Here is a 13,688-nt window from a genome sequence, read left to right as displayed (position 1 = left end):
ACTGTCCTCCTTGTGTCCCCAGAGAGCGTTGGCCCAGAGATAGCGCGGCGCTATGAAGCGACTGTGCATTTGCAGCAGGCCCCAATCCGACAGCCTGCCCCCTTATGGGCTGCAGTGTTCAGGCATAAGACCAATCTGCAGAACAGGACACTGATTAGACAGGGACCATGGTTATATTTCACATAGCCGATAGCCCCTCACAGCATACTGATACCCTGATTACAACCACTTATTTTACAGCTATTTATAATATTGTATTATCAATCCAAACTGCTTGTACAAATACTTGACACAGTTCCTGGGTACTTGATTATGATAACCAATTCTGATACAGTCCCATGGGATATGATACATCTCACTAAAGCTATACATTTGCACAAACCTTTCCGTGTAAGAGGAGATATGATAAATCATCATATAAATCAATTCATGGAATCAATTTAATGCTGAAGGAGGAGCCCTATTTAACATGTTCAAGTGACTGTGGGGCAAGATAAGCATGGTGCAAAAAATTGGGAGTTTCAGCCCACAACTGGTGTGGCAGAAATGGTGATTAATAACAAGGGAGAGAGAAGTCATTGTGAATATTGGAATGCAGAGAGCAGTGGCAGGGAGGCTGCAGGCAATTACCTCTGCTCTCAATACTGAGGAAGTACAAAGGTAGCCGGGTCTACGATTTCACTAGAGCCGCCACGGAAAACAGGTGGCTACCTTGGGGCTGTGTGTGATATAGAAAACAACGTTCCAACATAACGAGATATATGTCATTAGTTGTAACGAAAAAACCTTGGGAGATAGTATTCTATTATCCCCTCTGTTGGATGCTGCTGAGAATTGTCCACATCACTTCAAAAAATCAAAATTATAGACTAAATCATCCACAGAAACCACTTATTAGTCTGCCAATGTAAGGAAATTAGCTTGATTTCCTTTTATTTGTAAAAAATAAAATAAAAAATGTTACAATACAAAACATGAACATACAAAAGACAACATATAGACGCACACGAACATCAACAACATCACACCTGCCCAGACCCACCTGTTCTCACCCGTCTCCAGTGCCTGCACTACTCTCCATCACGTCATCAAATTGCACCATTTTGTTATTCTCAGTCGCCCACGCTCTTTCAATATTTAGATAATGAAGCATATGATTTTTCCATTGTCTTCACGACAGAGGGTTGGTTTATTTACAGTTAAGTATACGTTTTTTTCAAGATAATTGACAAGAAGAGTATCGTCCAACCCATCGGGTATCTCACTGCACACTCATATGACAGGCCTTGAAATATGCAAACAAACAGATTAAACGCACATTTACATTGTAATACTTCTGACAGCCAACTTTCTAACTCAAATATCTACATTGGTCAGTCCAAAATTGCTTTTTAATTCTGTAATGGAAAAACATGTATTTCCTATTACCAAGTAATTGACTGTTTCTATACCTTTTAGTTTTCCATGTTATTATCGGTGCATTCCGAAAAAGCTATCCAAGGATTGTTCAATAAGACTGTTTTTTTGCCAGTGATATTGGTTCTTGTAGAATCCGTTTCATTTTCTTCCATATAGTTATAAACTATGAAGTTGTTAAATGTTCTTAGCTGTATCCTTTGAAAATAGACACGTGAAAATATTCTGGGGGTGAGCATGCGCATCTTCAATATTTACCCATTGTTCCTTTTTAGTGCATTTAACAATGTCTCAAGTAAAAGCCTTGGGTGGCGAGTTGATACAATTCCAAGTCTGGGAGGTTAAAACCACCCTCAGACTTAGGGAGATGTAAAATGTTCCGTTTTATTCTATGAGTTTATGAGCTTGATTTCCTTGGACGCTAGCCCAGTCAAGCTGTGTGATATCTTGAAGTGGGCCTTCTGTTTTGCTCATCCACTGAAAGTGACAATGAACATACCAACCATGGAATGATTTTTCAGCCATTATTTTCCATTCTGTGAACAACATTTTTTGTTCAAGTCTATTTTTATTAAAGCATTTCAAGTACTTCAAAAAAATTATAATAATCTTTGCACAATACTTTTAGCAATTTTAGTAAATTTTTTAAAAGTGAGCAAAATAGGAAACAGAACCAAAAAAAGAAAAGAAAAGAAAAGTAAATCATAAAGAAAATTGAAGATACTGTATAAAACACAGCGGACATTAAAATCAGACAGTAGTATTAGACTTTTTCCATTCTGGATTCTCTCGGTTTACATCACTTACACTTCAGAGCACACTTTTCTCAAATAATTTTAGCAAGACAAATGAAAGACAGAAATGAAAATCCCAGGCACCTCCCCCTATACACCCACCTATTACCTTACCACAGGATCAAAAAATCTATGAGAAGAATGATTAAAGATGATCACACTCAGATGAGCCTTACTAATGCCAAAGGTAAGGAGAAACAATATTTTACTATACAGCACAAACCTATCCCCACCAGCACCAAACAGAAAGAACAGAGAAATACATTTTAGAATCAAGGATCAGTTTGTTTCTATTTCAGAGGCTCTCTTGTAGACATTGTATGTGGCCATTTTGTCATTGACCAGTTTTGGGAGGAAACAATGCAGGCATTAGTATGTGAAGAGGCCTAAGCTCCAGCACACTCTGCCTAGGGTCTACCTACCTGATAAGGCATAAATGGGCCATAATCAGTCATAAAATATCAATATATAGTCACATATAATTTATATGGGACAAACAAAGTCATCATAAATAAAAGGACTTAGGGTTTCTGGGTTACCTCCTGACCTTGATTCCTAGTCTATGTTCATTCTGAGAAACTCATGAGAGACCTTGGTAACAGGCTTTGAAAGACTTTCAACACCTGCCACACAAAGACAGGAAAGCAAACAGGACAGTACATTTATCCCACATCCTCTCCTCTCCCTACAGTCAGTGAAATTGACCTTCTAAAAGACACCTGAAGTCAATCAGTGCCACTTTTGCAATCTGTTTCCTCAAGCCTCCTGAGACTTCAGCACTCCAAGCTGATAAACAGAGTATCTTTGGATATCCTGCCTTCTGGGTTTGTCCTGGTCTCTGTGGCTCTGAGCTGGGGATACATTACAAACCCCACTGACCTCCAGTCAGACTGTGGAGTTGCAATGGCCTCAGGAGAATCAGACTCAACTCCATTTAGGCACATTGTTTATGTCTTTACACAAACCACAGACTATGACATACATGTTTATTTTGGTGGAGATCATCCCCATGGCAGAGCTATGTCCTTCCAATAGAGATGTGGGGTTAGGGAGAGAGACAGGACATGGAAATGGTAGCCAAAGGGAGAAAAGTTACAGATAATTGGTAGCCTTCCCGATCTCAGTTCATATGTACCAGCTTGGCATAGCTGGACACTCAGACATTAAGCCATTGTTGGACTTTATCAATACATTTCCTCCACATACAAATATCTGAATTGCTAAAACAAGAAACAAAAGAAAAAGAAACCAACAATCACATTGAAGCCATCCAGGATCTTCATCTGGCAAACCATTCATCACATTCCTAATGCATGCCATAAGTGTAGAAGATTCCTCAAGCTGCCTTCAAACTGGTATGTAACAGGGCAATCAGTTGTTCCCAGGTCAGCTCTTCAAGACTGTGCGTTTTATTAAGGTAACAACATTGGTGAGGGCAGCTGAGCTAGGTGAGAGCATGTCCAGACCAGTACAGGACAGTGACTGTCTGTGATGCTCTCTGTAATATTGCCCCCTATGGACCCTGGCCTGTGTTCGCAGGCTCTGGCCAAGGCCCTGTGACTTGAAGGATATGATGTGACTATGTTCAGTGGCATAGTCATGAGGTGTAGCACCAGCCAGCCCTCGGACAGCCTTGTATGCTAAAGCACTGAAGATGCTCTCATTTCTCCCTCCATCCTACCCATCTCTCACATGGAATGATCAATAGACAAGTACATCTGCTGTATTTAGTGGTTGTTCAGCGATTCACATCAATGCATTGAGTCAGAAAAAATAGCTGAAGAGAACAATGTCATTTAAATAAAAAATTAAAAAGCTAGTCACATCCCCAAACTGCACCTCTAGAAGCAAACCTGTCTGAATATGACACCTTCCACCAGCCCAATGATATCCCACTACATCACATCCAAATATCACTACAACTCTGTCGCCTCTCTATACCCTCCAGTCCTCTGACAGAGGACTGCTTTAATCTTATTCAGCTTTATTTTTACATTTCCTCCATTTCCTTCTGACAACCGAGGTCTGTTCTGATTCACCCCACAGCAGCTGCTAAATGTGACAGACAGGGCTGTTTTTCATTTTATTAATCCTGAGAGAGTGAATTAAAACAGTAAATAATCTTTATCAGACAGCAGGAAAACATTCGATTTCATATGATACAAAGAAAATAATCTATATCTCAATATCTGTACAATTGCAAGCAGAAAGAACATGTATGCTTTGGGAAAAAAAGCCTGCGTATTTTTTCTTATGTTTTGATTTAAAAAATAATAATAATAATACATTGGCAAATTAGTCTCTTCTGCTACAATGTCTCACATCCTAGCCTTGCATGGCAGCAAAAACCCATGTGACCTGCAGTCCTGTTTTCCTGCTCAGGAGGGCAGCACTTCAGAAAGGAAAAACAGATGGAAAGAAATAACCTAAAAGGAGGAGAGGAGAGGCTGCATTACCACAATGCTGCTCCTCTCCCCTGCACTCCAGTTAAAAAGAAAGAAACAAAGGTAGACCACATAACAGAAATCAGTCATTTTCTCTTCCCGTCATTGCCTAGAGCTTTCCTGTAATATCTTCTGCTTACAGCTGTGTGAACGACAGCTCGACTGGCTCCCAGAGCAGTGGTGTTGAGTAAGTCCATTAGGTCCTGGAACTGTATGTTTTGTCTATTGAAATCAGTTCTGTTGCCAGTTTTAGTTTTGCAGATGGGTGGTTGCAATGAATGGTACAGGTAACTCTTTGGAGTGAAGTGTTCCCACTGTAGGCACTAGGAAGAACCAAGGCAAAGAGGGGCCTAGTGTCTCAGCGTCTCATCTGGCCCAACTGATAGTTCTCTCTGGGCTGGCGTTGGTTGCGCTGCTGCTGGGGCTGCTGGGCATTCGATTGCTGCTGTCTCCTCCTCTTCAACGTGCCTGCATGGGAGACAGGAACACACCGCTCTCAACATCATAACACTCACACACATACCTGCATGCATAAAATGAACCAGAGTTACACATACAATATGATACACTATGAATCTTGTCTCCCCCATCTTCAGTCTAGCTGGGGAGATAAGTTTTTTCCCAAGTGTTGAGGCGTGACATACCTGGCAGTGGCTTGGGTGGGGGCAGTTTGGGGTTGCTGCTGGGTGTGTGGACACTGCAGATCTTGATGAAACCAGCCATCAGCATGATGAGAGCAATGCCCATCAGCAGCACTGCCCACCAATGAGCCTGGAACACATAGAACACAAGTCATGTTTTTTCAGTGTCGGACACAACTTTCATATTGAAACTGGTCAGAAAATGTTATGTAAAGTGTATTTAGCTCCTGAAATTGTTTTAATGCCAACGGGAGAGACATTTTCAGCAGGAGGGTGAACTAATATTCTGAACACAGGTAGCTACAGTATAACTAAGACATTGGCTGGGCCTGGGACACCAACCACTATCCACTCTGCGATGTTCTCGTAGAGCTCTGCGTTGAAGATGGCTTTCTTTAGCCTGGCCAGGGGGCCGTCTGCGTCCACCAGCCGACACCTCATGAACACGTCGCAGTAGCCCTTGAAGTCGTTGCAGGGCGAGCCGGGCTGCAGCGTGGTGATCTTCTTGCTGAAGAAGCGGGCCCACTTCTCAGAGCCCGTGCTGCTGCAGGTGTCTGGTTTCACTGCAGGGTGGGGGAGGAGAGATGGGGAACACCACTGTGAGGTCACTGCTAACAGCACAGTCTTGGTGGTTTAAGATACATGTCATAATGAGACGAATGGCCCATAATGGGCCAATGATAGTGGTAACAGGTAAATAACAGACACTTACTTTTCTCCTGACAGCAGACGTGGCACAGCTCAGTCTCGTCTGTGCCTTCAATACTGGCACATGTACACACCTCCAGACTATACTTCTCACAGATGGAGCCAGAGCAGCCCTGGCGGACAGAGAGGGTGAGAGGGAAAGGGAAAAAGAGGGGGAGAGTGTCAGCTATGCTCTATAGTCATGATTAAAAGCACTTCAACACACGTTTGGTCAGAGAGTTAGACCATACCCCGTTGAGGCAGACTTGTGTCTCTCCATGGCAGGCAGTGAAGTTGGCTTTGGGTTCAGAGGTGGGGCACTGGGCAGTGCCTCCGTTACACATACCCTGTTCAGCACACTCTGACTCCTCCCTACACTTATCATTGGAGCCCTTGAAGGAGCATGTAGGTGAACAGCATGGACCCTGGCTGGGACTGACCACACAGAACACACACACCAAGTCAGCTTCAACTTACTTTTTACTAAGTCAGAAACAGAAACAAGTTGAATACTATATTAAATAAATACTACAACAGTCCTAACCGTAAAAAAAACAAAAACATTTTGTTGTACATTATTGACCAGTTACCTGCAGATTTTGCCGGGCTTGAGTTTGCACTTGTTGCCGTCGACCTCGTTGGCGCTGTAGCAGCACTCGTCTTTACACTGGTCACTGTAACCACAGTCACACTGCTCCCCTGCCTCCACCAGACCATTACCACAGATGGGCTGGCCAGACTCTGCACAAACACACAGGAAGGAGTGATGAGATGCAGTAGAGGACACATAACCTTGGATGCCCATTCCAATGACAAGCGCACCCACACAACCCACACACACAGCACTTACCCACAAAGCAGTTGCCCCTCTTCTTCTCCAGGACCTGGCTGATGTTCCTCACGCTGCAGATGGAGAACTTGTTGTTGTTGAGCTTGTCTCCTGACGTGGCCCGGGCGTACATGATGTAGTTGCCCTGCTCCTTCTTCTCCTGGGCCTTCGACTCTCCTGGAGTGCACTCTGTCCCAGAGTCATGCTGTCAAATCATAGGGAAGAGGTTCACAGTGAGGCAATGCGTATCCCTCTCCTCCCTCCACAGAGGGCAATAACATAGCCTCCTCCACTACTGTGGCTTTAATCCAAGAGAGATCCTATGGTGAATATCTCAACAAAGTGTTAATCAAGTATATACAACTGATTAGCATGTGAAGTGTGATTTGGTAAGAGCTGTGCACTGAGATAAAAGACCAGGCTACAACCAGACAAGGCCCAGGCCAGAATACTCACCGGAGAGCCAAAGTTGTGTCCAACCTCGTGTGCGAAGGTGATGTGGGAGACCTTGGGGGGGACGTGGGAGGCGTAGTTCTGCACCGTGATGATGCCTGTGTTCAGAGACTTCTTCTTCCCATCAGAGTACAACTTACTCTTCTCACAGATACCCCCGGAGCTCCCTAAGAACACAGTAAAACCACTCATCAAGATTACATACAGTACACACCATGGAGGAGGAGGATTCTCTCTTTCACACTGTACAGCACCCAACAGACTACCAGGACTATATTGAGGATTTCCATGCCATTGAGGATGTACCGTCTCCCATTGCTGTAGTTTCCAACTCTGACACAAGTGACAGTGAAATGAAGTGACACTCTTATTGGAGTAAATTAAACCTGATACTCTGCCTGGAGTGAATAAGCAGAAGTCTTTTCTACTGTAGGGGAGCAGAGGGCATTTGGGCCCAGTGGCCACCCTTGTAGGTGAGACACAGACAGCAGCAGGAAGAGCAGAGCAGAGCAGAGCAGCCAGGTGGTGCTGAATATGCCCGCAGGAGGAGAGTGACAGCTCGGGCACAGCAGGGGAGCTGAAGGGCGCTGCTCCAGAGTCGCTGAGAATGCCAATTTCAATCCGCTCACTTACCCATTCTCAAAGAGAGAAACATACTGTCTGGAGCAGACACATAGACAGACATGGCCGGTCAGCTGTATAGAGCGAGTGTGGAGCATACTCACACACTTCCATTCTTCTCAATCAATTTGGGAAACCTGGTTGACTGTTTTGATTGAGTAGTTTCATGTTGTGTTCAAAGGGAGTGTTTAAAGTCAGCTCAGATAGTGGGAGTGAGCAGTAGCAGACAGAGCGGAGTCAGAATAGGCTTCCCCGCCCCACCCTGCTGTACTATCAGATTCAGCTGGCATACTGCCGGTCTGCCTCTGGGCTCCCCCTGCACTCAACACTGCCCTGTCTGAGATCACAGAGTGTGTGTGTGAGATTGTATGTTTATTTATTTTCCCTTTTGTACTTTAACCATTTGCACATCATTACAACACGGTATATAGACATAATATGACATTTGAAATGGCTCTATTCCTTTGGAACTTTTGTGAGTGTAATGTTTACTGTTCATTTTTATTGTTTATTTCACTTTTGTTTATTATCTATTTCACTTGCTTTGGCAATGTTAACATATGTTTCCCATGCCAATAAAGCCCCTGAAATTGAGAGAGAGAGAAGGTCCAATCTCTCCTACAACTGTGGACTAGAGAGGATTTCTATTTTCTAACCAGCCAGGCTAGGAGGACTGGGGCTCTGCTCTGCTGGAATACCAGGCAGTGGCGAAATCTTTATCTGAGAATAGCCTGTGTGCTTAGTCATAAGGAGGCAACACCTTTGACAACAACAGCTTTTAGGCACACAGAAACATGAAACCAAAGCACTTTACAGTTTGGCATATATTTGTGTGTGTGTGTGTGTGGTGTGGTATGTGGTGTGTGTGTGTGTAGGAGGAATGCCTCCATTGAAGTCATTTATGAGTGTGTGGTAATGGATCAAATTCATTAAGAAGCCCATTACCCAGGTCTGACTGGTGTCTCTAGTGGCCGTTTGTTCTCAGTCCACTCCGCTGGAGCATTCTAGGCAGATCTCTTCTCTACTAGCCCACAGCCCACATCCTCCCTCTACAGCTCTACATGCCCAGATCGATTCAGCCGGTTTAGAACATTGCTTATTTGCCTGTATTGATTCCTAGTGTTTGTTGTTGTTTTTCATCCCGGGTTCTGTCAGAAGTTAATCAAGACATGTTGACGATACCTGGGCCAACTGACACTGACCCTTCATTTAAACCTCATGAAGGAAAACACAGCCTGAACTCTGACCTCTGGGGCTGCTGCTCATTGAAAGAAGCCTATAGCAGTAACATGTGAACTTGGGGTTCAACTACAGTACTGTCCACTCTCTCTACATCTTAACTATTACTGAGAGGATATCCCGAACCAGGCACAGCCTGCATCTGTATGGACTCCTGTTCTATCTGACTATGACCCGTCAGACAGCACTGTAGAGCTCTGGGTCACCCCTGTCACTGGAGAGCGCACCGCTACAGTCACACTCAACAACTTCATATTATTCTAGTGTGAACCATTCATTCAGAGGTGTTGAGCCTGTACTCGTTTAGCCTACTTGTATGTGTGTGTGTGACAGGACCATTTGTGTGCTGTGGCTCTCTTGTTGATTTCTCCCCTCTCACAGTCCACACTACTGACTGACTGACTGACTGACTGACTGACTGGCTGACTGACTGACTGACTGACTGGCTGACTGGCAGCCTGTCACCACTATGGGGTTGGGGGAGATAAGAGGGAGACCCAGCTGCAGGCTATAGAAAGGGGTGTGTGATCATCTCCATGGACTGTTTCACATTCTACAAATGTCTAAGAACTTCCTTCAGAAGAAGGACCCTGTATGTAGCTTATTTGTCCTTGGGTGAACCTGGTTTGGAGAACGCTGTAGTTTTGACAAACACCCAGGAAGGGAGAAAGCGGAAATCGCAAAAGTGCTGAGCGGGCAAAAATTCAACAACTTCAAAATGCATTTCAAGTGGAAACAGCGTGGAGACGATGCCTAGGCAAATCCAGTCCTCCTCTGCCTTGACAATTAAATTACAGACATGCTGGTGGAACGAGAGAGAGGTGGGGGGGGGGAGAGCGAGAGCGAGGGGAGAAAGAGAGAAAGTGGGGATATTGCAGTGACTGAGATGGAGCAGCTTATCAGAGGGCATGTGCTGGGGTTAATGGACACGCTGAGGTTCATTGAGAGTTCTGATAAACATCCTCAGAGTGCAGGACTCAGAGGGCAGAGCAGGGAACCTGCAGCAAAGCCTCTGCTTCCTCTCCTCCTTACAATGGAGCGATCCCATTATAATATAATAATAATATAATAATAATAATATGCCATTTAGCAGACGCTTTTATCCAAAGCGACTTACAGTCATGCGTGCATACATTTTTTTTTGTTGTGTATGGGTGGTCCCGGGGATCGAACCCACTACCTTGGCGTTACAAGCGCCGTGCTCTACCAGCTGAGCTACAGAGGACCACCATTAGAGATACTGGAGCCAGGGAGTCTCTCACAGACCACTGAACACTTGGGTGACTTCTTGGATCCTTCCTACTCTTTAAGAAGGCATAAATGTCCACTATTCTCAGTTTTCTTTTTAAATTTTCGCCTGAATTCCTACCCTGAGAGTCTTTATGCCAATGAATGCAGTACACAAGTTCAATTGGTGTGTGTGTGTGTGTGTGTGTACCTGCAGGAGCTCCGACCCAGGCCAGGCCCAGCACCCCGTCATCAAAGTCCCTGTCGCTGAAGACGTAGGCCAGGCAGTAGTCGTCATGGTTCTGTTCTGAGTTGAGCTCCAGGAACTTCTCCACCCCGATGTTAGCGAAGCGGAACGGATTGGTGTTGTCCCGCTCATCACTGGTCGTGTTTATCTGAATAGATAGAGAGGAATGGGCTCACTGAATAGGTCATGAGCAGGTAATCACACATACACGCTTATGCACACGTACACTACCAGTCAAAAGTTTGGACACACCTACTCATTCAAGGTTTTTTCTTTATTCTTTACATTGTAGAATAATAGTGAAGACATCAAAACTATGAAATAGCACATATGGAATCATGTAGTAACCAAAAAGTATTAAACAAATCAAAATATATTTTATATTTGAGATTCTTCAAATAGCCACCCTTTGCCTTGATGACAGCTTTGCACACTCTTGGCATTCTCTCAACCAGCTTCATGAGGTAGTCACCTGGAATGCATTTCAATTAACAGGTGTGCCTTCTTAAAAGTTAATTTGTGGAATTTCTTTCCTTCTTAATGCGTTTGAGCCAATCAGTTGTGTTGTGACAAGGTAGGGGGGTATACAGAAGATAGCCCTATTTGGTAAAATACCAAGTCCATATTATGGCAAGTACAGCTCAAATAAGCAAAGAGAAACGGCAGTCCATCATTACTTTAAGACATGAAGGTCAATATGGAAAATGTCAAGAACTTTGAAAGTTTCTTCAAGTGCAGTCGCAAAAACCATCAAGCGCAATGATTAAACTGGCTCTCATGAGGACCACCACATGAATGGAAGACCCAGAGTTACCTCTGCCGCAGAGGACAAGTTCATTAGAGTTACCAGCCTCAGAAATTGCAGCACAAATAAATGCTTCACAGAGTTCAAGTCACAGACACATCTCAACATCAACTGTTCAGAGGGGACTGTGTGAATCAGGCCTTCATGGTCGAATTGCTGCAAAGAAACCACTACTAAAGGACACCAATAAGAAGAAGAGACCTGGCTTGGGCCAAGAAACACGAGCAATGGACATTAGACCGGTGGAAATGTGTACAGCAACTCTCGCGCTGTCTGACAGATTTTCAGCTCAAAGGCTCTGTATCTGTATGCTGTAGGCATGTGATAAATAAGATATGCCTACATAACGAATATAGTGTACACAAGTGCCAATTTAATTCCACTAAATTAAGCAAGTTAACCTATAGACCGATACATTTATTTCCATCGACTGGTATTTCCATCAATGAATAGCCTAAAAAGCATTATTTCGCAACAGGATTTTTTTTCTTCTCCCGGACAATTGACCAGCGCCAATTTTATTTATCAGCTTTACAATTTTTTTTATTGGCCAAAAGCAGGCTGTTATCGGCTAACAGAAACCCCCCACCACACACACACGAGATAGGGGAACAGACTGGAGCTCTGTTGGGAGGGCCTACAGTAACAGGTCCCTGGGGTATTGGAGAATTGACTTCACACATAAAGGCCACTGTGTCTACATCACTATAATCATCGCTAAAGGTAACTATGCTAATGTGTGTTTGAAGAGAGAGTGGGAAAAGGCTTTAGACAGAGAAATTATTCTACTTAAAAAGTTGCCAGCTCCTTGGCCCCAGAGAAACCTTTTGTGAGAGTTGTTTTGAATTGATTTTGGAATGGGGCCCAGAGCTCCCTACTTTAAATGGCAGCTGGTGTTCACCTGAGGATTTTAAGGATTTATTAGGTATCTTGGAGTGTGGTGGAATACTGATGAGTGAGGCAAATAGTGGCGGTCTGAACACAAATAAACTCACCCTGATCCTTTTGACCATGAAGCTGATGTTGCGGATGCCCATGAAGTCAGTACCTTGGTAGATAGAGTCAATGGCCTTTACATGGCTGGAGATCTAGAGAATAAAACAGTCACCATTAGATTATGAGAACTGTGGAACAACTGCACTGCAGAGAGAACATCAGATAAATCATAGCATGACATTAAAGACATGACATGTCTGTTACCCCACCAATGAACACATAAAAAATATCTCTAATTACAGAATCACTGTGTTCAGCCTATTGAAATCAATCTGTTGAAGATTTGCTCCACACTGTCCAGCCCATCCTATAAACAAGCCTCTAGTCTCAGAGCTAAACAGCTATCATAACGAACACATTTACTTCTTCATTATACTGAACCTTTGTCTTTATCTCACCTATGGAGAGAGTGAGTGTCCACAGAAATTACATTTTAATCAGCTTGTCTCTCCTTTAACTGGACCCTCTACTGTGGAAGGCAGCATTTCATCTGCATCTGATTCATTAGACTATAGAACTCAGTCAGGAGGAACAAGTCTGCCCTGCTGGGCTGGTTGGCTGAAGGAAGCCAACAACAACTGATCAGACCCACAGACAAACACTATTCTGTTTGTAATCGATTTATCCTGCCGGAACTAAAGGGCAGGCCCTGATTTCCCCCCTTCCGATTGACTCAGAGTGTGTGTGTGTATTAGGGTCGACTGAGATTTCTTTAGTCGAGCAGTCGCAAATTGATAAAATTTTTTAATGGTGCACAAGACACCTGCCTGATTCGCGCCAGTCTCAGTGGACTAATCCATTGGCACAGTCCATCTCTCTAAGACATGTGCTTCTGAAATTGTAAATGGCTATATTATGTAAGAATAATGGTGCAACACTAATAAATTAAATAATATTATATAACAATATTATATGTGCTTTCTACCGCAATGGATAGTGGTCGTTGTCCACGGTTCTGAAACGTAATCTTCAGTGCGTCGTTGAATTGGTGCCTTTTCCTATATGTTGCTATGTGCATGATAGCAACATTACCCAGCATATTGGTGTTGAGAACAATGTGACGGAGGCAGCAGCGGAGTGAGGAGACGGGGAAACAGCCCTTGCCTTAATTGAGGAGAGAGGAAACCAACTTAATTAGGTCTATCATAAATAACCTAACTGTTAAACGTGCCTGGCTTTATAAATTGTCCATTTAATATACAGTGGGGAAAAAAAGTATTTAGTCAGCCACCAATTGTGCAAGTTCTCCCACTTAAAAAGATGAGAGGCCTGTAATTTTCATAATAGGT

General features: G+C 43.7%; 1 protein-coding gene across 1 annotated transcript in view; it reads right to left on the bottom strand.

Annotated features, from left to right (window-relative positions):
• Positions 1–3,924: 3,924 nt before the first annotated feature.
• LOC311111813 (disintegrin and metalloproteinase domain-containing protein 10-like) overlaps positions 3,925–13,688 on the bottom strand; it is a 94,487-nt gene continuing 84,723 nt past the window's right edge. The window contains exons 7-16 of the mRNA XM_084154675.1: positions 12,399–12,491; positions 10,563–10,746; positions 7,268–7,431; positions 6,833–7,016; positions 6,573–6,723; positions 6,234–6,417; positions 6,008–6,116; positions 5,638–5,858; positions 5,299–5,425; positions 3,925–5,122 (exon numbers count right to left, since the gene is read on the bottom strand). Coding sequence (XP_084010801.1) covers positions 5,013–5,122; positions 5,299–5,425; positions 5,638–5,858; positions 6,008–6,116; positions 6,234–6,417; positions 6,573–6,723; positions 6,833–7,016; positions 7,268–7,431; positions 10,563–10,746; positions 12,399–12,491 — 1,527 coding nt within the window. The 3' untranslated portion in view covers positions 3,925–5,012. The remainder of the gene's footprint in view (positions 5,123–5,298; positions 5,426–5,637; positions 5,859–6,007; positions 6,117–6,233; positions 6,418–6,572; positions 6,724–6,832; positions 7,017–7,267; positions 7,432–10,562; positions 10,747–12,398; positions 12,492–13,688) is intronic.

The sequence above is a fragment of the Coregonus lavaretus genome, assembly GCF_964263955.1.
Source record: "Coregonus lavaretus genome assembly, chromosome: 37".
Classification (NCBI taxonomy): Eukaryota; Metazoa; Chordata; class Actinopteri; order Salmoniformes; family Salmonidae; genus Coregonus; species Coregonus lavaretus.
This window is presented reverse-complemented; position numbering and strand designations above follow the sequence as displayed.